The following is a 23,725-nucleotide window of genomic DNA, read 5'->3' as shown; positions in this document are numbered from 1 at the left end:
CATGGACTGCAGTCCTCATAGTTGCTTTGTTTAGTTAGCTATTTGCCAATTTAAACACTGTGGAATAATGTCCTTTTTAGGGTGAAAAGAGATGCTATTAAAAAAAAGAAATAAGACAATATACAGAAAAATAAGGTGGTATTAAAAAACCCCTAGATGTACAGATCTATGCTTAAAATACACCATGGAGTCACAAATATAACATCTCATTTTACTAGATTGCTATGCTAATGGAAGAATTCCACTGCATATATGAAAAGACACCTTTATGAATCTTCATTCTGATTTTTTTCCACCCTAATAAAAGTGTGTGACCTTTAAATTAATTCTGTCTTTTTAACAGAACTTCAAGCCCCAATCCTTAAAGCTGCTTTACATGAATATAAGGTTATATCTACATCAAATGGCTTCCAGGAACAAGATCTAAATGCAGATATCTGAATTTCCAGTTATTAAAAAGTTACATAGGTTATAGAAGAAGGTGGAAACAGCTTAGAGACCATTAGAAGGGATGTTTCTGTGTAGTCAGGTTTAAATAACAGTAGTTTGCATGCAGTTTGTGTCCAGTATTGTGGATATAGCTCATATTTAGCATATCACTTCAGCAGCATATTGTAGGAATATTCCAATCTTTTTCCTTCTTTCTGAAGGACATTGTAATGTAGAATTCATATTAGTGCCGCTAGTAGTTTTTAAACTATTTTGATGAACACATCTTGTAACAAGTAGTGTTGTCATTTCTAGGAGCAGTTGGTGTTCTTAAGGGGGAGAGGAAAATAAACAATACCAAACCACAAAGACAGAAAGAACATCTCTAGGCAGCAAAGTAGGAATTGCCTCTTGAAAAGCACATACTCCTCTCCTGGCAAATGAACATGCTCATTGTCAGGGTGGCTGGCAGGAATGCTAACTATATTGGTGCTATAATCCCACTGATTCCCGTTGTAGGCTTCCCAGAAAAATGCAGATTGTGTTTCAGTGTAACTTTATCTTGTCATTCCATTCTCACTTCCAAGAGAAGGTTTGGGCTTGGTGTTTTTTGTTTATTTTATTTTTTCCCCCCAAAGTTGCTTTTTTGAACAAGCAGATTTAAGGAGCAATCATTAAGCACATGGATGCTTGTGTCATGAGCTGCCTTTGCAGCAGTTTTAGATTAAAATAATGAATTTTTCCTAGTACAAATGTTGCTCTGTGACAAAACAACAACAACAACAAACAAGCCCTTTGGGTTGAACTTGGGGATAGGAGAGGATACACCACAATACAATTCATTTGCCACATAGGTAACGTTTTGTTTATGTTACATACTCCATAAACAACAAAATAGAAGAAACCCACATGTGACTAAAGAAATATGAATGTAAATATAAGAATGAAGAACCTCTGAAAGATGTTTGCTGCTCTCCTGAAATCAGGCTAAACTTTCTCAGAACACAGTGTCTAATAAGCAAATTTCAAAAAAAGCTGGAAAGCTGTTGAGTTTTCTTGTATTCTACAAAGAAATATTTATATCAATACTGAGGGAGAGGAGAAGTGCATAGATTGTACAGGGCTCAGCAGCAAATAAAGAAGATTATTTTTGAATCCCGTTTGGTTCGTAATTTTGTTTTTAAATGCCCAAGTTATGCTTAAATTGTTAATTGGCTGTAGCCTTTGCCATTACCATTTGAAACCATTAGAAATAAAGGAAGTAATTAATAGATCCACAGCTGCACAAATCTCCTCCACCCACAGCTGCCCAGGTCCAGATCCATCAAAAAAATCTTGGGATTGGTAAATAGAACTCCAAATTCATGTATCTTTTTGTGTCATTGCAATTTAAGATAAAAATGGCAATAATCAATTAATATTATGCGACAATTTAGGGTCTATTGTTTTTGTGTCTGTCATCCCTGAAGTGTGTAAGTATGGCAATTATTTTACAGTATGACTTGAAAGCTATAATGAATTTTCTTTCTATAATATGAATGCAATTTAATTCCTGTGAGGAGGTGGGGGGTTTGTGTTGATGCATATCTTTTATTCAGATTAATTTTAGTAGTATTTAAGTGTCTGTGAGTTATGTCGACGGTTAATGTCAACTCTCAAACATGCTGGATATGTTATTTTTCACAGTGCCAACTTGAAAGGTCAAAATAATTTTTCACATAAAGACTGAAGTATTTCTCTCTGAGAGCTCAGAAGAGGAGTTTGGCAAATTAAAAAGTGCTTACTGCAAAATAATATTTTAAAAAAAATTAGTATGCATCAGTGAATTGTTGAATGCTGTAACTTGACTAGTGGTATAAACTCAGAGGAAGTATTTTGGTTTTGGCAGTTAAATAAAGGTTCAGCCAATGATCCTCCTGAGTTCTAAACTCTACCCTGGATTTTGAGTTGTGCCTCAGCTGTCCAGTAACCCACAGGGCAAGGAGACCCATGCTCCTTCACAGCTGGGGTTACATCATGTGCTTAGTTAAGTTGTGACTTTCTGGCATCCCCCAGATAAAAGAGAATAAGAGAGTAGACAGATACTTTAAAAGCTATTTTAAGAGGACATTTTTGTCTGTGTTCAGGGAATCAGGAAAAGAAATAATAAATGGAATAATAAAGATTCAGGTTGGACTTTGTCAAACACCAAAGGGGTTGTTGAATGTTCATTACTGGCTCTTTTCAAAAAGGGGATTCTTCAAACATTTGTCAGAATGATGTGCCTGTACTGTAATTGACATTTCTTTGGATAGAGGCTTCTCCAGATGGTTTGATTCTGTGATTTTCTCAGACAGGGATACACAAACAGTGTGTATTCATTCTTGAAGTTTTCTTCCCAAGCCAGCTCCATTTAAAACATTTTGAACATTTTGAACATGTTGATAATTAATAACATTATGTGATGGAGTTCAACATAAACAAAATCACTTCATGGAGAAATACTACACAAGAAAATGATTTTTTTCTTATTACAGCTTTACAGATATGAGATTTTAGATGGACTCTTCCTTTTGAGTTTAGAAATAATCATGCTTGATCTGGTGACAGTCCAATAGTCTTGTCTAGACAGTGGTCAGTAGTGAATGCTTGATGAATGACTGGAAGAAAAGGGACAAGCACTCAGAATGGGTTCTCCCATTGTGTTTTCCCAACTTTGAGTAGTCTTCAGTTGTCCTAGTTGAGCAGGAGGGACCAGTTGACAGTGTGGGGGGTGATCAAAGCTGTGTATTCTGCCTCCTCTATTCATTCCCCAAGGACAATGGGCCATTAGCAGCAGCTGTCCAGGGAGTCATTGGCACCTTCACACTCAGCCTGAGGGGGCGGAGCTGCTAATGGGCCATCAACAGTTCAATACCCCCTGGCTCCCAGAGTTAATCACTCATTGTGTGAGTCCCCGCCCAGGGGGAGGGACTGGGTGCTCCCTGAGAGTACATAAGTGGTGGGTAAGAAGACTGGTAACTTCTCATTGAATCCAGAGGAGCAGCAGGACCTCGACAGGAGGAGATCACTGCTCTCGCCCAGACCACAGCCCTCGCCTGCACCTAAAAGTTTTTCATTTCCTTTTGCTCTGGACTTGGGGGAGCCACAGGGATCTCAGCACAAGGGCAAACAAACTCTCTTGGGTTTGTGCCCCAGGACACTGGGTTATACTGCTGGGGTATTGTGAGTTGAAAGCAATTTCCCTTTTGTGTCAGTGTTTTTATTGTAATATTATTATTAAATTTTAGCTCTGACTTACAATCTCTCTCTCGTGGTGTCGCAGGTTTGGCTTAGCTGTTGCCAACCCTGGACTGGCCCCCCTTCCTCCTCCCAGAACCTTCCCAGCAAAGGAAAGAGGAAAAAAACCCTGAAAATAAATGCACTCTAAAGAAACTAACTGAATAAAAAGAATTATATTTACTAACATTTACAAACCACACTGTATACACAATACGTAGGATCCCACCCCCCAGGGGAGAGGGGAAGGGAGAAAAGGGGATTGATTAGCCGGAAAATAGGGAAGACACCAACCCAACCCAAAGAAACCGAATGAATCAAAACAAACACAATTAAAAACCTCAAGGAAGGAGAACAAGAATGAAACAATCTCACTCAGGACAGGAGAACCACCAGGGACCGGAGGGACCAGACTTCAACCACCTCCCTCCAGCTCCTCAGCCAAGGAAGGGAAGGAAGACAGGAACCAAACCACTCCCCCACTGCTACGTGGAAGACACGTGTGGAATACTTGTAACTTCCTTAGATACAGTGGTTACTGAGGAAGCCATGGGTCAAACCATTACATTCTCCACCCCTTATTCCACACTGGTCTTTCCACGCAATCTTTGTATTATTGCATTTGCTTATATCCCACACCTATATATATATATATATATATAGTCCATATGCGGTCCTTCGAGGCAGATGTCTTGTCATCAAGGATCAACACCATTATCAGTTCAGCTTTAGTCATTTGCCTTTTGGTTAGAGTCACAGTTCCAAGTTGAGGCCTAGTCCACAGTTTAGGGCTGCCTTATCGTTAGACATCATGGGATACCAGTACCGGCTTTGTTTGGGTTTTTTTCATCTCGTGTCTGGTTTCCTGCAAAACACAACTCAAAGCACATCATTAGTTCTTCCCCAAGGCTAGATTGCCTTGGGACACACACTGGATCTCACCATCTTTCCTCATTACCCACCAGGTGTTTCCGGACCCTTGGGCAAACACAATCCCACGAATGGGTTTGTCTTGGCCCGAGGGAGGGGTAATCCAGACAGATTTCCCTAACATGCCTCTCAAGTGAATCGCTGGAACTTTGTCTCCATCTACCGTGTGGAGGGATTCTGCTTGGGCAGGACCAGCTCGATTGACAGAGCCTCTGGTGTTAACCAACCAGGAGGCCTTGGCTAAATGCTTATCCCAGTTCTTGAAGGTTCCTCCACCTAGTGCCTTCAGAGTTGTTTTTAACAGTCCATTGCACCTTTCAACCTTTCCAGCAGCAGGTGCGTGATATGGAATGTGATATAGCCATTCAATACCATGCTCCCGTGCCCAAGTGGCCACCAGATTGTTCTTGAAATGAGTCCCATTATCTGACTCAATGCGATCTGGAGTGCCATGCCTCCACAGGACCTGTTTCTCAAGGCCCAAGATAGTATTCCAGGCCGTTGCATGTGGTACCGAATATGTCTCTAACCATCTGGTGGTCGCTTCAACCATGGTAAGCACATAGCGCTTACCTTGGCTAGTCTGTGGCAATGTGATGTAGTCAACCTGCCAGGCCTCTCCGTATTTATACTTGTCCCAGCGTCCACCATACCAAAGGTGCTTCAGTCTTTTTGCCTGCTTAATGGCAGCACAGGTTTCACAATTGCGGATACCCTGGGAAATAGTGTCCATGGTTAAATCCACCCCTCGGTCTCGTGCCCATTTATAGGTTGCGTCCCAGCCATGATGGCCTGAAGCATCATGGGCCCATTGAGCTAGGAACAATTCTCCCTTTTGCTGTCAATCGAGGTCTACTTGTGACACCTCAATCTGTGCAGCTCGGTCTGCCTGTCTGTTATTATCTTGTTCCTCATTAGCTCAACCTTTGGGCACATGGGCATCTACATGGCGGACTCTCACGTTCAATTTCTTTACTCTGGCAGCAATGTCTTGCCACAGATCTGCAGCCCAGATGGGCTTCCCTCTGCGCCTCCAATTCATCTTCTCCCACCGGTCTAGCCATCCCCAGAGAGCATTTGTTATCATCCATGAGTCGGTATACAAGTAGAGCCTTGGCCATCCTTCTCTTTCTGCAATGTCTAGGGCCAATTGGACAGCTTTGAGTTCTGCGAACTGACTCGATTCGCCTTTCCCCTCAGTGGCTTCTGCCACCCGCTGGGTGGGATTCCACACAGCTGCTCTCCACTTCCGGCTCTTTCCTACGATACGGCAAGAACCATCGGTGAAAAGGGCGTAGCGTGTCTCTTCGTCTGGCAGCTGATTATATGGTGGAGCTTCTTCAGCTTGACTCACTGACTCTTCCTCTTCTTCATCTGCCAGGCTGAAGTTCCCACCTTCAGGCCAATTGGTTATAATTTCTAGAATTCCAGGGCGATTTGAGCTCCCAATTCGAACACGTTGTGTAATCAAAGCAATCCACTTGCTCCATGTGGCATCGGTGGCATGGTGTGTAGGGGGCACTTTTCCTTTGAACATCCAGCTTAACACTGGTAGTCGAGGTGCCAGGAAAAGCTGGGCTTCAGTACCAATTACCTCTGAGGCTGCTCGTATGCCTTCATATGCCGCCAGGATTTCCTTCTCCATAGGGGTATAATTGGCCTCAGAGCCTTTGTAGCTTCGGCTCCAGAAGCTAAGTGGTTGCCCTCGTGTCTCACCAGGCACCTTTTGCCAGAGACTCCAGGAGGGACCTTTATCTCCAGCTGTGGAATAAAGTACATTCTTCACATCTGGTCCCGTCCTGACTGGTCCAAGAGTCACGGCATGTGCAATTTCTTGCTTGATCTGCTTGAAAGCCTGTTGTTGTTCAGGACCCCATTGGAAAATGTTCTTTTTACGGGTCACAAAATAGAGAGGGCTCACGATCTGGCTGTACTCTGGGATGTGCATTCGCCAGAAGTCTATGGCTCCCAGAAACGCTTGGGTCTCTTTCTTGTTAGTCGGTGGAGCCATTGCTACAATCTTATTGATGACATCAGTTGGAATCTGGCAACGTCCATCTTGCCATTTCACCCTAAGGAACTGAATCTCTCTGGCAGGTCCCTTGACCTTGCTCTTTTTGATGGCAAAACCAGCTTTGAGGAGAATCTGAATAATCTTTCGTCCTTTTTCGAAGACTTCTTCTGCTGTGTCTCCCCATATAATGACATCATCAATATACTGGATGTGTTCTGGGGCCTCACCCTTCTCCAGTGTGGCCTGGATCAGCCCATGACAAATGGTTGGACTGGGTTTCCACCCCTGGGGCAATCGGTTCCAGGTGTACTGCACGCCCCTCCAGGTGAAAGCAAACTGTGGCCTGCACTCTGGTGCCAGAGGAATGGAGAAGAATGCATTAGCAATGTCGATAGTGGCATACCACTTTGCTGCTTTGGACTCCAACTCATACTGGAGCTCCAACATATCTGGCACAGCAGCACTCAGCGGTGGAGTAACTTCATTCAAGCCTCGATAGTCCACAGTCAGTCTCCATTCTCCATCTGATTTACATACAGGCCAGATAGGGCTGTTGAAGGGTGAGTGTGTTCTGCTGACCACCCCTTGGCTCTCCAGCTTCCTGATCATTTTATGGATGGGAATCACAGCATCTCGGTTTGTATGATACTGTCGCCTATGTACAGTTGCAGTGGCCATCGGTACTTCTTGATCTTTGACTCGGAGTAATCCCACAGCAGAAGGGTCTTCTGAGAAACCAGGGAGAGCAGACAACTGTTTAGACTCTTCTTCAATCACTGTGGCTACACCAAAAGCCCACCAGTACCCCTTCGGGTCCTTAAAGTGTCCTCTTTTTAAATAGTCCATACCAAGGATGCTAGGGGCTTCTGGTCCTGTCACAATGGAATGCTTTTCCCATTGGTGTCTTATTAGGCTCATGTCAGCCTCTACCACCGACAGGTCCTGAGACCCTCCGGTAACTCCAGAAATAGACACAGTCTCTGTACTCTCATGTTCCGATGGCATTAATGTACATTGGGCACCAGTATCTACCAAAGCTCGGTATTTCTGAGGATCCGATGTGCCAGGCCATCGAACCCACCCAGCCCAGTAAACCCGATTATCATCCTCATCCCTCTCCTCCTCCTGGCAGGAGGCAGGGCCCCTCTATTGTTGTTCCTGGTCAGAGCATTCTCCATCTGACGTGTGCGATGCTCTGTCAGAGGCTCCTTCATCAGCATGGGGGAAGTTGTTTCTTTTGCGTCTCGGAGATCAATGTTTCTTTCCCGGGGTCTTTGCTTCAACTATGTGGGCAGCTTTCTTGCCAGCTACTTTCTGTTTTAATTCTTGCACTCGGGCTTTAAGTTTAGAGGTGGGTTCACCGTGCCATTTTTTCATGTTTTCCCCTAGTTCGCGCAGAAGGGCCCACAAGAAACCACGCTCACTCTGTGTCTTACTCCTGGGGCTTCCAGTTTTCTCTCGTGCTGCATGAGATGACCGAGAACAGGAACGGGAACGAGAATGAGAACCGGAATGAGAATAAGAACGAGACCTTCCTTTGCGACCTCTAGAACGTCTGCGTCTAGGTTGTTCTTCATACACAGAGCGTCTAGTATTCCTCTGGTGGCTTCTAGTTTTCCCTCGTGCTGCATGAGGTGACCGAGAATGGGAACAGGACCGAGAACGGGAACAGGAACTTGAACGAGAATGAGAACGAGACCTTTCTTTGCGACCTCTAGAACCTTTGCCTCTAGGTTCTTCTTCATACACAGAGCATCTAGGACTCCTCCCTACCCTTTCCCCACTGTAGAGGGAAGAATGCTGGTGGTTAGAGGGGACCCTCATGGTTTCCGATATTCTCCATATCCAGTGACACATTCTGTCAATGTGTATCTCATTCTCGTCCATACTTAGAGGGTATGCAAATATCAGACACGGCATATAAGACTTAGGGGCCCCATTCATCCCCTTATCCCACATCGGCTGTGTGCATGGCATCTTCTCTGGGACCAAGATGTCATAGTAATTTGGATCGGAGTATATAATCTCCAGCATGGCCAGTTCCCGCAGATACTGGATGCCTTCTTCTGCAGTATTCCACTCTCTCGGAGCACTCACCAAATACTCTTTAAATGGGTATCTTGCCCTCACGGCACGGAGGATTTGGGTCCAGAGACTGGATGCCATCTCCCCCTGTCCCATTTCCTGTTCTATTTCACGGTCTCGGGCAAGAGATCCCAATTGTTGTGCTTCATGACCTTCCAGCACATGACTACTGGCCCCCTGGTCCCAACATCGCACCAGCCAGGTGAGGATGCGTTCATCGGGCCACCGACTGTAATCCCTTCATATATCTTGAATCTCCTTTGGGGTCAATGATTGTATAATTTCACTTTCCCTCATTATTTCCTGTCCATCTCTCCCATGTACTATTCTCTCTACCTGTGTTTTTACTCTTCCACTCCTTCGTTGAACCTCTCTCACTTCCTTTCTGACCCTCTCACGCGAAGATGGGGATTGTTCGCGCCGTGAGGACGAGCTTCTATGGTGTTCGCTCCGGGAGGATGGGCTCCTACGTCGCCCATGCTGTGGAGAGAGACTTCTACTTCGTTCGAGCCGTGGGGAAAGGCTCCTGGCTCATGCACCCCATGAAAGGGAGCTCCTGTGTTGTTCATCAGGTCTGATTAATGGAGGTAGCACATAGTCCTTGGAAGGCCGGGGTAAGGGCCTTCCCCGGTCATCTATTCCCTCAAATGTAGGTCTAGTATGGGGAGGTGGAATCATACCTGCAAAGGAGGGTTGCCTTTGGAGAGGCTGAAACGGTCCTTCCTCAGGCTGACGGAAGCACGTTGACCTCCTCTCTTCCTCCACTGAGTACTTGCGTATGTAGTCAGAGCACCAATTGTCGAATGTTATTCTATCCCAGGATGCTCGCACCATCCCTTTCCTCTCTCCAGGCATGCCTCTGGTCTCTTTTGGACGTGCCCCCAGTCCCATTAGGTGTGCCCCATCCCTTGTGACCACTCCTCCCTCTCTGGCAGCTGCTCCCTTTTCTACTGTGACTATTCTTTCCTCTCATGCCGTCGTTCCTTCCATCATCACAGTAGTTTCTTCCTCTCTCGCAGCTGCTTCATCGTCTGCTTCTTCTTCTTCTTCTTCTTCTTGTTCCTCTTCTTCTTCTTCTCGTTCCAACTGCGGAGGTGGCTCTATGGGTTTTGTAGTCTCCTTCATCCTCGTTGTTTTCTTCTTTATGGGGGTAATGATAATCTTCCGGTCCATAACTTCAGTTTGAGTTCCCACAGAGCGAATAGGAACTGTATCTACATTGGCTTGAGTTTGAGCTTCGACTGTGGTCTTGGTGGGTTTAGTAGGAATGGCCGCTTCCAGATCTACAGCTTGAGTCTGAGTTTCCACAGAGCGAATAGAAACTGTATTGACGTCGGCCTGAGTCTGAGCTTCAGCTGTGGTCTTAGCAGGCTTAATAGAGATGGCAACCTCCAGATCTACGGCTTGAGTCTGAATTTCTACGGAGCAACCGGAAGCTGGATTAGCTTCAGCTTGCGTCTGGGTTTCAGCCGTGGTTGTAGCGGGGACAGCAGAAATGGCCTTGTCCAGATTTGCAGCCTGAGTTTGGGTTTCTGTCGAGCAAACAGAGACTGTATTTGCTTCAGCCTGCGTCTGAGTTTCAGCTTTGGTTGTAGCAGGGAGAGCAGAAATAGCCTTGTCCAGATTTGAAGCCTGAGTTTGGGCTTCTACCGAGCAAACAGAGGCTGTATTAGCTTCAGCCTGCATTGGAGTTTCAGCTACTTGAGTTTGGGTCTCTACAGAAACAGCATTGACCTCATGCTCTGTTTGGACTCCGCTTTCGGTAGTCTGAACGGGGACTACACGGGTCTCGGACGGCATATTTCCATTTTCTATCTTGTCCTCAAGCCATTGACAGTAGTTGATGGCAGAGCAGTAAGCACTAGCCAGGCCTCAACACAAAGCAGAGACTCGCATATACGGGTCCTCATAGGAAAAACACTCTTCTGATAAACAGCGGGCCACCTCATCAGTCACACACTTGTTCTGACGTGAACTTCCAATAAATGGAAGGTGAGATACGCCCTAGCACTTTACCGAGATCCAACCAAGCCCCACCCACCCAGGGACTGGCCTGTCCGAAGCCCCTTCCAAAGTTCCAGCCAGTCCCCCAGAGGCATAGCCTTTCTTAGGTCTGAAACAAGGGAAGCACTGAAGTGCCAGCATTCTTCCAATCTTAAACAGCAGTTTCATTACCTTCATAAACACTACTGCTGTCACAACACAATTTAGGTAATAACTGGGACCAATTGTAACAGTGGGGATCTCTCTTAATAGGCCATTAATGTCATATTTTAACAGGCCTTTAATGTCACACGTCAACAGGTCTTTAATGCCAAGATTCAGGAGGGCCTTACATGGATGACAATTATCAGGCAGACCTAGGTATGTCCCTAGGAGACCTCTCAGAGTGGGAGTAAGCATTAGCACCATCAGTATGTAAAAGAATAGAAAGACACTTAAAAGGAGTCCTTTCACTACAAGAAACTGCCAGGCCATGCCAGCATGGTTAGAGTGACCTCCTCTGGTACCTCTCAGGTATTTGCTAAAAAGGGTGAAAACCATTCTTTCTATTGTTTACCTTATGCCTGAGTCCTCTGTTCCCAAACAAAAACCTTGTTTATATCAACAAGGTACTCTTGGCTGCCTTCACAGTGCTTGTTTTGATAATACAACTTCAGTTGGCAGTTCTCCCCGACACTGTTCTCTAAACACAGAACTATTTACAAAACAATCCAGGTCAGTATCTTGGTGGGACCTCCAATAATGTAGCAGGTTTGGCCTAGCTGTTGCCAACCCTGGACTGGCCCCCCTTCCTCCTCCCAGAACCTTCCCAGCAAAGGAAAGGGGAAAAAAAAACCTGAAAAGAAACGCACTCTAAAGAAACTGAACTGAATAAAAAGAATAAATTATATATACTAACATTTACAAACCACACTGTATACACAATACATAGGATCCCACCCCCCAGGGGAGAGGGGAAGGGAAAAAAGGGGATTGAATAGCTGGAAAATAGGGAAGACACCAACCCAACTCAAAGAAACCGAATGAATCAAAACAAACACAAATAAAACCTCAAGGAAGGGGAACAAGAATGAAACAATCTCACCCAGGACAGGAGAACCACCAGGGACCGGAGGGACCAGACTTCAACCACCTCCCTCCAGCTCCTCAGCCAAGGAAGGGAAGGAAGACAGGAACCAAACCACTCCCCCACTGCTACGTGGAAGACACGTGTGGAATACTTGTAACTTCCTTAGATACAATGGTTACTGAGGAAGCCATGGGTCAAACCATTACACGTGGTGAGTTCATTTCCCCTGCTGGTTCGCCTTTAAACCAGCACATCAGTTTAAGGATCTCCCTAACTCAGAAGCTGTATGTTCCTTTAATTTTACTCCTGTTGTATAGGTCCCTTATTCAACTGTGCTGTATGTTGCAGTTCCTCAATATTAGTCCCTTTGTTTTTTTGGTGGGGAATTTTCAATCCTATCCACATTACTCAACGAGCAGAATGGAGACATTACCAAACTAGAACTGAGCAAATCAGTCCTGAATAACGACCCTCCATTTCAATCACAGCACTATGTACATATATATATATATATTTATAAAAGACTTAATCTTCTTTCACTGTCTGAGCCACCATCTCCATATGTTTGTGTTCTGTGCTGGAAGGATAATTTTTTGCACACTTGCTCCAGGTAGAAGATCCCTCTGTTGTCCATCAGAGGAGGATGGATACCCCCCTGGGACCTGCAGTGTGGGAAAACAATGCTTATGGACAGAGATGTGAGTCTCTGTCTGACTAAGAAGAAATAGGCTAAATACTAGATTACACATGGGTAGTTTATGCATATATCAGCATTAATTAATGCAATATCTGTGATATGTAATCCCAGTGCTCAGTGGTGAAGGTGCAACTGGGGACTGTTGTGTCACTGAAACCATGAGAGAGTGCTCGGATACTTCTAACAGGGATGGAAGCTGTGTCTCCAACCATCTCTCTGCAAGGGCACTTTACTTAGAAATTATAAGAAAAATTTTAGCACTATCATGGCATAGTTAGGAAAGAGCAAGCCCTGCAAGAACGTCTTATTGCATATTGAAGAGCATTTTGATAGCAGACTGTTCAATGACCATCCACATCCATCTAACCAGCTCCTAAAGATCAAACTCACTGTTACCTGAGGATAGCTACCCTTGGTAGAACAAACTGGGAAGGATGTGTGTGTGGCAGGAGGAGTAAGAAGAAGAATTAAAAGAACACTTGAGCCTGGTTGTGTGTTGTGGAGCATCATGAGTTGCTGCTGTAGCAGAGGTCATCTGTAATCCCCTTGTCAGAGCTTGTGTTCAGCACCATTCCCAGGTCATGCCAAGCACAGCCAGAGTAATCTCATTCCAGAAAACAAGGTGCTGGGAGGAAGACAGGATTGCAGATGTCTAAAGCAGATCTGTTTTCCGCCTGCCTTCAGTTTTGCATCTGTTTGTTTTGATGACGTTGGCTAAAGGCAGACCAACAGAGGGAATGAAGCTATGTGTTCCTCCTGCAAAACCATGCATGTGTCATTGTCAGGAACAAGAAATGTTTTTATTCTGTTTGCAGAGGCATAATCCTCATATTTTCGAGCAATTCTTAAACCATTTGGAGGTTCTGCTTAATTTGTGAACTGTCATAAATGTAAAAGTTCAAATTAAACATACTCATATTTACCCAGTGCTTTCTGCTTATTATCTCTTACTGGAGTAATCCTTTATCATAAAAGTGTTTGTCCTTCCACCACAGACAGGGGAAATAAGTGATTTATTTCCCTCTTTTAACTTCCCTCTGAGGGTGTATCCATGTAAAACAGTAAGCCATCTCTCATCATCTTCTGCTTCTTTTTAGACCAATATTATTGTTCAGCTGGAGGAATTTGTTTTTGTCAAAGATAATGTTGGAAACATGGAACTTATCTTCTGTTGGGGGAGCAGTTTGATTCCTATGCCCTCAATCTACAAGGGAAATCTGGACTAAAAATCTATTGATTTCAGGTGCAAAATGGTACATGTTTCTAGATCTAATTAAGTTTGAGATTTTAAAAGAATTCTTCAAGGCGGGTTTGTCACCATTGCTGTGTTCTTATGAGTTGGTGGGGATTCTTAGGAGAGCTGAAAGATTCACTTTTCCCATGTTACTGACTTTTCCCATCATTCCCTGGAGCCATTTGCATTCAGGTACCTATTGGTACACCTTTGCATTCTATCACCTCCATGGACAGGGAGGTTTTATGGGTGTAGGTTTGTGTTTGATAAGAACAGGAGAGGCCTTAAATGGGTTTTATTTAGTGCATAGCAATAATTGTCACTGCAGGATTAAACCCAGTATGACTTTAGTTCGTGTCTTGCTTTTTAATGACACTAAAATAACAGTTCCAGATGACGGAATCTTCCATGTGAGTCTGTATCATGAACCTGTCAGGCAGCTTTTTAATTGCTATTTATCTTTTCTTACTTTCTCACATCAAGTGTATTGTCAAAGCCCAATGTGTCTGCATTAACTAATAAAAATGCTATTTTTTATTTAATGAGTAATGTTGACCAGTCTAAATTTCACACTGTAATGAGAGTATTATATCTCAAGCTGTCATGAATTTTGTTAAATGAACTGTGGATTTAATAGTAGCAGAGGTATAAGAATAAAGTATAATACAGCTTGTACTTGTTCTGCAAAACATGCATATCAGTTTTCTTTAAAAAACAAACAATCTGTAAAAGCTGTGTCTGCTTGTTTTCTTTGTTGTTAGTGGTCAGTGGCATATCACAGCTCTTAAACCCTTAAAGAAATTGACACCTTAACTTGAAGAAAAGTATTGTTTGTGTCTGAAATGTAATACTCTGAGCAGAAACTAGTCTGTAACCTGTCCTTTAGTGATAAAAGATGTTTCATGGAACCAGAGATAGGTCGTTCAGCTGAGATTTTTCAGGAAAAATAAATTTCTTGTGAGTTTAGAGAGTAATATCCACCCTCTACACACCCTGCATTAGAACTTTATAAGAAGAAAGACTGACTTGATAATCTAGTGGAGTATTTGGAAGCAATTAATGAGCATATGGCTAAGGGAGGTCCATTTGCTGTGGTATTTGACTATCCAAGAATGTGTTCAATATTTAATTTTAACTGATAAAATACAGTAAATTGAGAAGTTTTCTTGTAGAATAATGTCTGATTAAAATAAAGATGTAAAGGGGCAGGTATAACAGTGGTAGGAGCTTAATCACTGTATCCTAATGAAACTTCTGAACTCCTGTCTACTTGAAAAAGTGGCAAAATATTCTGATAATTTAAGAAGTGTATGTATAATTGATTTTGTTTGGAAATCATTATCCAGTCTCATACTTCCTACATATCACATCTTGTTTATGCCTGAACTGAACACTAAAGTATCTCTAATTTGGTAGTTTTAAGAGCGGTAAATTTTGTGTTTAATTTCCACTGAAAAAGCGATAAACATGAGAAACCATGACTGGAGCTGCAATGAAAATAAGAAGCTTGTACAATATAGTACCTGTGACCTGAGATACAGATTTCCTTTGGATTTCAGGAATAATCCTCCCAGTGATAAGGAGGATAAACACCTTGGAGCATATGTGGTCAAAGTAGAGTTAAGTGTTGTACTTGGTAATTAAACTGCCTTCAATTTAGAAAGGAAAATTCAGCTTCCTCTTGGAAGGAGTTCACACATATTTCAAATAACATTTAATGAATCTCAAACAAGAGATGCATTAACTAACATCTCTAACATTAACTAACACGACTTCAACCTGCCTCCTTTTTAAGCTCCCTTTTGAAACCTCTATTCTGCTTTCTCAAATCTCTGCTTTTTAATAATTACCAGTCTATGATTGCAGCTGTTAGTACTGGTTAATTTCAACCATGTGCCCTGTATTTGCGTGTGTGTTGTGAGTTACACATTCACACAGACACACCTGTCTGTGTTTTATTTTCCATTATGAAATAGCAAGGGTATTTTAATACGTAAATACAAGAAACTTTTGAGGATACACGTTTTTCTAAGGAAAGTAGAGTTATGTATCTCTGGCTTGCAAGCAGATATGGCAGTTCATACACCAAAGGATTTCATTCTGCTTTGATGGAATATTTTACAAACAGAGCTAAGACTTGAATAGATCTTTCAATTCTTAAGTAGCAGCTTGATGAAAATACAATGAAGAATGACACTTTTCCAACATACATTGGGTTTTTTTGAATGCATTCTATACCGTGCCTGCCTATGCTGGTGACAAAGGATTTGTTTTCTCATGGCATTACTGTGTGCCTGGCACAGCAACAGGACAGAGCTGCATGTTGTCATGTTCTGAGCAGAATTATTAGTCAAGAGCTGGATGCAAAAGCCCTTATTGTTGGCTGCTAAAGAAACGTAGATCCTAGCTGAGCTTCGTGGACTGTTGAAAATGTGTGTGAAATCATCGTGTGGTGCAAGTCAGTCTTTTAATTTCAGTGGTGCCAGGATTTCATTTAAGGATCTCCTGGAAGCTTTCCACTGAAAAGGAACATACTCTGAACCCCACCTGCATGGGGAGGTTTGGTTTACCTTTTCAGAGCAGAAGCAAGTGCTTGTCCATGGCACTTCCTCCACAATCAGCTTAAAACTTCAGTTTAGTTTATGTTTGTCCCCATCGCCAGTGACACACAGTACCTGAGGGCTGTGCTAGCGGTGACTCCCCTCACTGTCTCCCTGCCCAGAGGAGCAAATTGCACTGGTCACTTTTTCTTGTCTGTATCTTTAAATTAATGAGGAATTATTTGTGACTTTCTGCCCACATGGCACAAACACTTTGTAACAGTACCATTTCAGAGTCTATTATTGGGTGCTGCTTGAGGTGAAACACTGCAAGGTTTCTGAGAGAGCCTGAAATGTAAATAAACATGTGTCCTGTGGTGCTCAAAATTGCCCAAGTGCAGTTGACCCACAAAGCAGAGGATCTTTTGGGCAGCTGAGAAGCATTGCCTGCCAGAGTAATTCCTGCATTTGCCATGTCTTTAGATTCTGAATCAGAATTGAGTAAAGAAAAATCTCATTGGATTTTCTCCTGGTTAGGGGTGTTGAATAGTAGGTAGGCTGCCAATCATTTACATATAATGAATTTTCAGAATTTTGTCACTTTGGATTGCTCACAATAACTGAATATTTTTGATCCTATATCCAAGTGAAGTGGCTTCAGAAAGCAGTGTAAGCAGAAATGTCTTGATTTTTTAAAAAATTATGTCTACAAGGATTTCTGATGAATAAATTAATAATTAATACCACACATAAAACTATGAACACTGGGACATTGCAGTTAAGTACATACTCTGGTTGCTGATAAAATGTATAAGACCTTTAAATATTTTTAATGTCTAGTTTCCTATTTCTAAAAAAATTTGCAACAACAAAAGTATGTTGGCTAAATGCTAACCTCTGGGGCAAGAGCAGCAACATGAAATTTGGCAGTAATTACAGAATTTAAACCTGGTTTTAGCATCAATTCAATATTTGAATCTGAGGATTGTTTTTTTTCATTGTGTCTATAAACCCCAAACTCACAACTCTTCACATAGTACAAACTAAAAGAATTGAAAGCTTAATTAATTTAATTAATTTTACAGTGAGAATAATCATTTACAAGAAGCATTTTTTACTGTTTTTAATTTCTACAAAAAGAAGATGCTAGTTGAGTACTTTAATCTTCCAAGCTGTATTTGGCATGACTTTTTGGTTCTATTTTTATGCTGTTGTAATTGCAGCCACTTGAGAATCGGAAAAGTTGATCATTTCAGTTGCCTTTATTTCTTTTTCCTTTGCAGGGTGCTCTGGCCCACTAGGGATAGAAGGAGGAATTGTGTCAAACCAGCAAATCACTGCGTCATCCACTCATCGAGCTCTTTTTGGCCTCCAGAAATGGTACCCATACTATGCACGGCTTAATAAGAAGGGTCTTGTGAATGCCTGGACTGCTGCAGAGAATGACAGATGGCCATGGATTCAGGTAACAGATGGAGCTGAGAGGGGAAAAAAATCTTGATTCAATTGCCAGTGTCACTTAAGGAACTGATGAAGACAACTGGTTAATGAACAGCTAGATTCTTACTCACTGTCAGAAACATAGCCCAGGCTAAAAGGGACTATTTAGTTGGAAAACAGTGATAATCCTGACTTTACAAACACTCAGATATTTTCATTTAAAAAATGTGTGCATATGTTCCATTGTGGCTCTAAACCATGGAAAAGGTTTATAAAGGCTGCTTTCAAAGGAGCTGCCTTCCACATATATGTTCGTAATTGGGTTCTTGGAAGCACATCACAGCAATGTCTCATGGTGGAGATGTTTTGACACATGCAGCCTTCTGTGGGTATCTTTCTGGTGTGCTTTAATATGATTTTGGCTGTACCAGAGCCTTCAGGACGAGCTGGTCCTCTCAGCCGAGCTGCTCTGGGCACACAGGTTATCACGTGCATCACACTGCAAGTACCTAGGACTGTTTCAATTAAGGTTGGAACAGCTGTTAGTTCAGCCACATCCATGGGGCTGAACATACACTTTTCTCATTCCCACTTGAGGATGTTATTGCTGAAATGATTCAAATGGCAGTGCCCTCTCTGTGAACTGGATTTCTCTGTGCCCAACAAATTACTTCAGTGGAGGTTATGAAGCAGTGAATATGAAGTCCTGTGTCAGTATTTTAATGAAGACAATGATTATCTAGTGATTGCTACAGCTCTTTGCTCTGGTGGTGTTTTCATGATATACGAGTCAAACTAAACTTTGGCAATTTCAGCTGTTGGTCAATAAAGGTTAGTAAGTTAGATACTCATGGGAAAACGTTTTGCACTAGTCAGTATAGTCAATACATGAAGAGGATCCTTCCCTTCCAGTGAACCCCCTGCAGGATTCAGCAAATCTGAGCATCTTGACTGCTGGCACGCAGTTGAACTGTCCATAGTGTCCCTCAGGTGTGAGACACACTCTTCTTTAAGTTTCCTTGGTGTGCATGTTATCACATTTGTCATATTCAAGTTTTTGTTCTGGCTACTGCTTGTGATTTTCCCGAGCAGTTCCTGGATATCTGGGGGAAAAGCACACGTGATTGCTTGTTCATTTTTCTTGTTTGGAGAGCAGACACAAAGCACTGTTTGATGAAGTTTTCTGAAACTGTGGTGGCAAGAGTGCTGGATTTTGTCAGTTCTGAAAAACGAAGCCAGTGTTGCTATTTGTTATTTATTGCAGAGTGAAAACACAAAGGCCCTTCAATGTACTTTAAGTCAGTTTTCATCTGTAAAGACCAGAGGGGTTAGGAAGTCTGTAAAATTTATATATTGAAAAAGAAGTGGAAAGAGTAAGGCTAAGGGATTCGAGCAAAATTATTTTCACAGGAGTAGAAAGCTAATGTAACTTTAATGGATAATGAAAAAGTCAGCATTACAGTAGCTTTTGGGCTGCATTAGAGTGTGGGCTTTATTAAATGAGCTGCAGAAAAAAAATCGGATTCATTTAGAACTGGCCCTCTAGACAGGCCTTTTTCTAGATGAACTGAATGGGGATGTCTGATGATCTGAGGCTTCCACTGATGCCTGTACTTGGCAAACCCACCTCCCACCATGGGGGCAGCTCTCAGGCACCTGTGCAGGTGTCTGCCCAACCAGAGCTGGGTCTGCCTTGGGCTTGCCCCAAGGGAAATCTTCCCATTGCTCTTACCTGGGAGGAACATTGTGCCAATGCAGAAAATGTGTGCATAAACCTCAGCCCATGGCATCAGGTCTGAACAATTTGGTCTTTTTTTTTTTTCATTTGTCTGTTTTGGAGTCAGTGGCTCAAATGTAAGTAATTCCAATCCCATACAGGTTATTCCATAATTTTGACAACCAATATGTGAAAGGACTTTCTAGAAGCTTAAGTGATATGATTAATGTGTTCTAAGCACTGAGCATTCCCTTCTTTTTCTCCTCATTTCTCTTGCAAAATAAACTGTGGTCTGTAATCTTCACAAACCCTGCCCTGCATCTTTTTTCTCTCTCTTTTTTCTTTCCTTTATTTTTTTTTAAATTCAGAGCAAAATTAAAAATATTTTTCCGCATTTTTAGAACAGAAGTTTAAATCCTGATTTATTTCTTTCCATTTCTGAAGACTTTTGTCCTTAAACCACCTGGGACCAGAAAATTTGAAATTTTTCATGGACATGATACTTGGGGGGGGGGAAAGACCTTCATAGTTCTGCAGGAGTCCTGTTTTGACTTGGCAAGGGTACAGACCTCCACACACTCACACTTTATGCACTGCACAGTAGTTCTTTACATCAAGGCACTGTTCTTCACACATGAAATAAGCTCTAACAGACAAACACTGCCTGACCGTTATGTGGGTGAACAGGATGTTGAGTGAAGAAAAGAAGCAGAAATCCTGCATATTATTTTTGCATGAGGTCTGTGATGTCCAGGGAGACACTTCATCAACGTCTGAGGAGGGTTACAAAGAAGTCAACCCACTCTTGATCTGAGCTAAATTTCTGGATACCTTGCTTTGAAGAAGAACCTACTTGAGTTTTTACTTTATCCTGTCACTGGCTCCTCCCCACACCCTGCTATGAGCAACCTGCATATGGAATCTTTCCCATGCTGCTCCCAGTAATGAAGCAGCAGGTCCAGAAAAAGACATGAAAAACAGTGTGAATGTTTGGCAGAGATAAAGTGGGAAAGTTACAAAACCAGAAAGTCCATCTTTAGGAAATGAGAGCAAACAGTCAGCTTAGTGAACCTGAAACAAAAGCCTCTTCCCCTCTTGTAGCTTCCAGTGCTAGATAAATTCTAGAGGAAGCTGTGTATAATGGGCAAAGTCATGCAAAGTATGATTATGTATAGGCCTGTAGCTATTTTTGCCTTGTTCCATCATTATCTATTTTCTTTGTCATTTAATTTCTTTATTTATATGCAGCCTGGCGAATAAAAGGTTTGAGTGCTTTGCTTATAACTCATTTCTAATGAGTGCAGAGCTTTTTTTCTCTAATCTTTCAGGTGTCTGATACGCATGAACTAATTAGTATGCAATTTCATTTTCCTGCATTCTCCCAATGAACTGAAAATTGAAATTGCCATTTTAAATTTACACTCTCAGCATGTAATTAGTAATGGCACTACAATGCTTGTAATTGGCTTGTGATTTAAAGGGTCAATGACCATGTTTTTGAAAGCAAATTAAAGTCAGAGTAAGTCATATCTGCCTTTTCAAGTTATGCTGACCTCTGTTTCTCCTCACAGGTTGGCTGGGATAAAATAACACCTGTGTACTGCTTACTACTTTCTTAGTGCTATTAAAATGAGAAAAAAAATCCCATACTTCTAGTTTTCATTATTTGGTCCTGAAATATAATTAAGACAGTCACTTTGCCTGTTCCAGTAATGTATCTTTTTTGTTAACTCTTTTCTTAAAAACAGCATTTTCACTTTTCCCTTTTGTCCTTTTGGATTTATGGCTTTAAATATGTTGGCTTGTTTTATTCTGATTTCACATCATCTCTACCCATTCCTTGCATGGATCTATATTTTTCTATTAATAAATTTTATTTTATTTTTGAGGCAGTATGAACCAGAATAGATATGGCCATGGGCAGGATTGTTGATTCTGTTAATTCTGTACCATATTCAAAATCCTAAATTATGAAGAGGATCCCTGCTTATGAGGTTTTTTGGTTTAGTTTTGTTTTTTTTTTAAGAGACTATCACCTCTTTTTTAAAAGTATTTTGTGGTCTTTTGGACATGGAAATTGTTTTGACAGAGTATTAACCAGCAGCCACCAAAAGCAGATTTGAGCATGCCCTGTATTTGGAGAATATTAAGAAAATGCACTTAGCACTGTGCATCCTGCCACAGTGTAGGAGCTGTGATTGAACACCTGAACTGTTGCTGGAGACTGTGGGATATAAATGTTAGGTATTAAATAGAAACATAAAAAATGGTTTTGTTACCCCTCATTAAAATACCATGAACTATTTCTCTAAGACATCGGTGTGGTTACCAATTGTCTTTTAAATAAATTATTCAAATATTTATTTTCTTATAGTGAGAAGGACTCATTTACAAAACAGCTGGACTGCTCAGTTTGGTTACAGAAGCAAAAAATGAGAAGTAAAGTTGGTTCAGGTTGAATAGTTACGGTTTTTCCTCTAGTTTTTTTTGTATAGCAGAGTAACCAAAATAACTGAGTTTGAGTTTTTCCTCTTCCAGGAATTCATCTCTTTCCAGCTATATTTCACATTTTTGTTCTTTTTTTGGGTAAGTTTTTGAAAGTCAAATGTAATTTCAAAAGAGAAAAGCTAGAACTCTTTATTTTGAATATATGGAAAGAGCATTCTAATTCTAGCATTTTTCTATTTTATTTTCTAAATGAGTTTTCTGAAACTGTGTGCTAATATTCAGATGAAACTCTGTATTCTGAGATACAATAGTTTGATTAAAAAGGTGCCCAACTTCTAATTGGTAATTTGAGTATATTATCATTTATTTTCAAATAAAACTCCAAAAATATTGAGTTCATTTACTTTTACTTTCTCATTGCATCTGATGCAAATTATACTTTTTGCTTTATTTAATAACTTTGCACAATTTTAAGATTTTTTTTCATTCTATTTCTTGAAACTATGAGTCAATAGCCTTCTTTTAGAGACTGTTAATAAAAACAGGTCATCTGGGATGGAAAAGACTCTACCTCAGCATATTCAAGGCAAAATATTTCCAAAAACTCTGTCTAATTTAGAAATTTATTTATTTTAAAAATTCTTTAGTGATTACTGAGAATGCTTTTTTTAAAAATGTCTAAATATGATTGAATAGTTTCTGGCAGGTAGAATCTGTATTTTGTTGTGGCCTATTTTGGTTTTTACACGACTGTTTCCACACAACTTTTGGTTTCAATGCCACCTCTGGTGCTCAGCCTCACATTTTTGGGGGCTTGCAGTCCCATGGCATAACTAAATCTGTGGCTGTGAATATCACAAACCTAATAATAACTACTATAACAGACCAAAAATGTAATTGAAACTTTCTAAGTTCCATCATTCTTATCTCAAGCAAGAAACCATAAAGTACGATTTTGGGGTTTTTTTCTCCAAAAAAAGGCATGGAAAAAAATTTTAACAGCTTCCTCATCAAGAGCTTCCAAAGAGCAAGTATACACCAGGTGATAGCTATTTGCTAATGAAATGATAAAACCCAAAATACACGGAGGTCTTGCAGAACATTCATTCAGACATCTGCTGGTGAGAGCTTCAAGCAAACTGCCATCTGCCAAACCATTCATTTTGTCAAAGTTCATTTCCTCATTCATGAGAACTGTTATATCAGCTTCCAAAAATACCTGTCACCATGTCTTGAGTATTTAATATTACTTAATATAACTCTCATCTTGGTATAGTGTGGCCAAGTAAACCTTATGAAGCACAGTTTCAGAGTCATTATGTAAGGTGATGTGGGAAGTCTTCCATGTAGGAAGACTTAACCTGCTAAATTGGATGCTGAAAAAACTATTAAAGCTCTGCTATTTTTTTTTGTTTGTTTTTTCAATACTCCAAAATCTGACTCAACATCATAGAAGAATTTCCCTGGAGAATATTGAAGAGTGGCAGTAAGTACCTGAAAGCTCTTGACAGCAGAGAACAGAAACTAATAATGAAAGTGCAGTTGACTTCTCTCAAAACTATCCCACATAGGACCTTTGAACTGTAGGAATTAGAAGAGATGGTCAGCTAGCCAAGGCCTGCCATAAATTCAGTGACTTCAGTGAACTCAATACCAATGCCTGCTCTCTGCTAGTCTCCCTCAACATCTACACATTTAGTTTACAGGCCAAAAATATAATTTATGTACTTGAAGCAGGTGAGAAAACAAAAGGACTGGGAGCCTATTTCTTAGTGTAATCATCCATACACTCCCTGGAGTCCCAAATCTTGGTATCTGTTTCATATTATACCTCCTGGTTTCATTCTTCATACACACACC

At 41.4% G+C, this 23,725-nt stretch overlaps 1 protein-coding gene across 3 annotated transcripts in view; it reads left to right on the top strand.

Moving 5' to 3' along the window:
• Positions 1-23,725, top strand: part of EDIL3 (EGF like repeats and discoidin domains 3) — a 241,884-nt gene that overhangs the window by 151,724 nt on the left and 66,435 nt on the right. For all 3 annotated transcript variants that reach the window (XM_071580998.1, XM_071580999.1, XM_071580997.1), the window contains one exon: positions 17,544-17,725. In XM_071580998.1, coding sequence (XP_071437099.1) covers positions 17,544-17,725 — 182 coding nt within the window. The remainder of the gene's footprint in view (positions 1-17,543; positions 17,726-23,725) is intronic.

This window comes from Pithys albifrons, chromosome Z (genome assembly GCF_047495875.1).
Source record: "Pithys albifrons albifrons isolate INPA30051 chromosome Z, PitAlb_v1, whole genome shotgun sequence".
In the NCBI taxonomy this organism is placed as follows: Eukaryota; Metazoa; Chordata; class Aves; order Passeriformes; family Thamnophilidae; genus Pithys; species Pithys albifrons.
The sequence above is the reverse complement of the archived record's forward strand: the minus strand, read 5'-3'. Positions and strand labels throughout refer to the sequence as shown.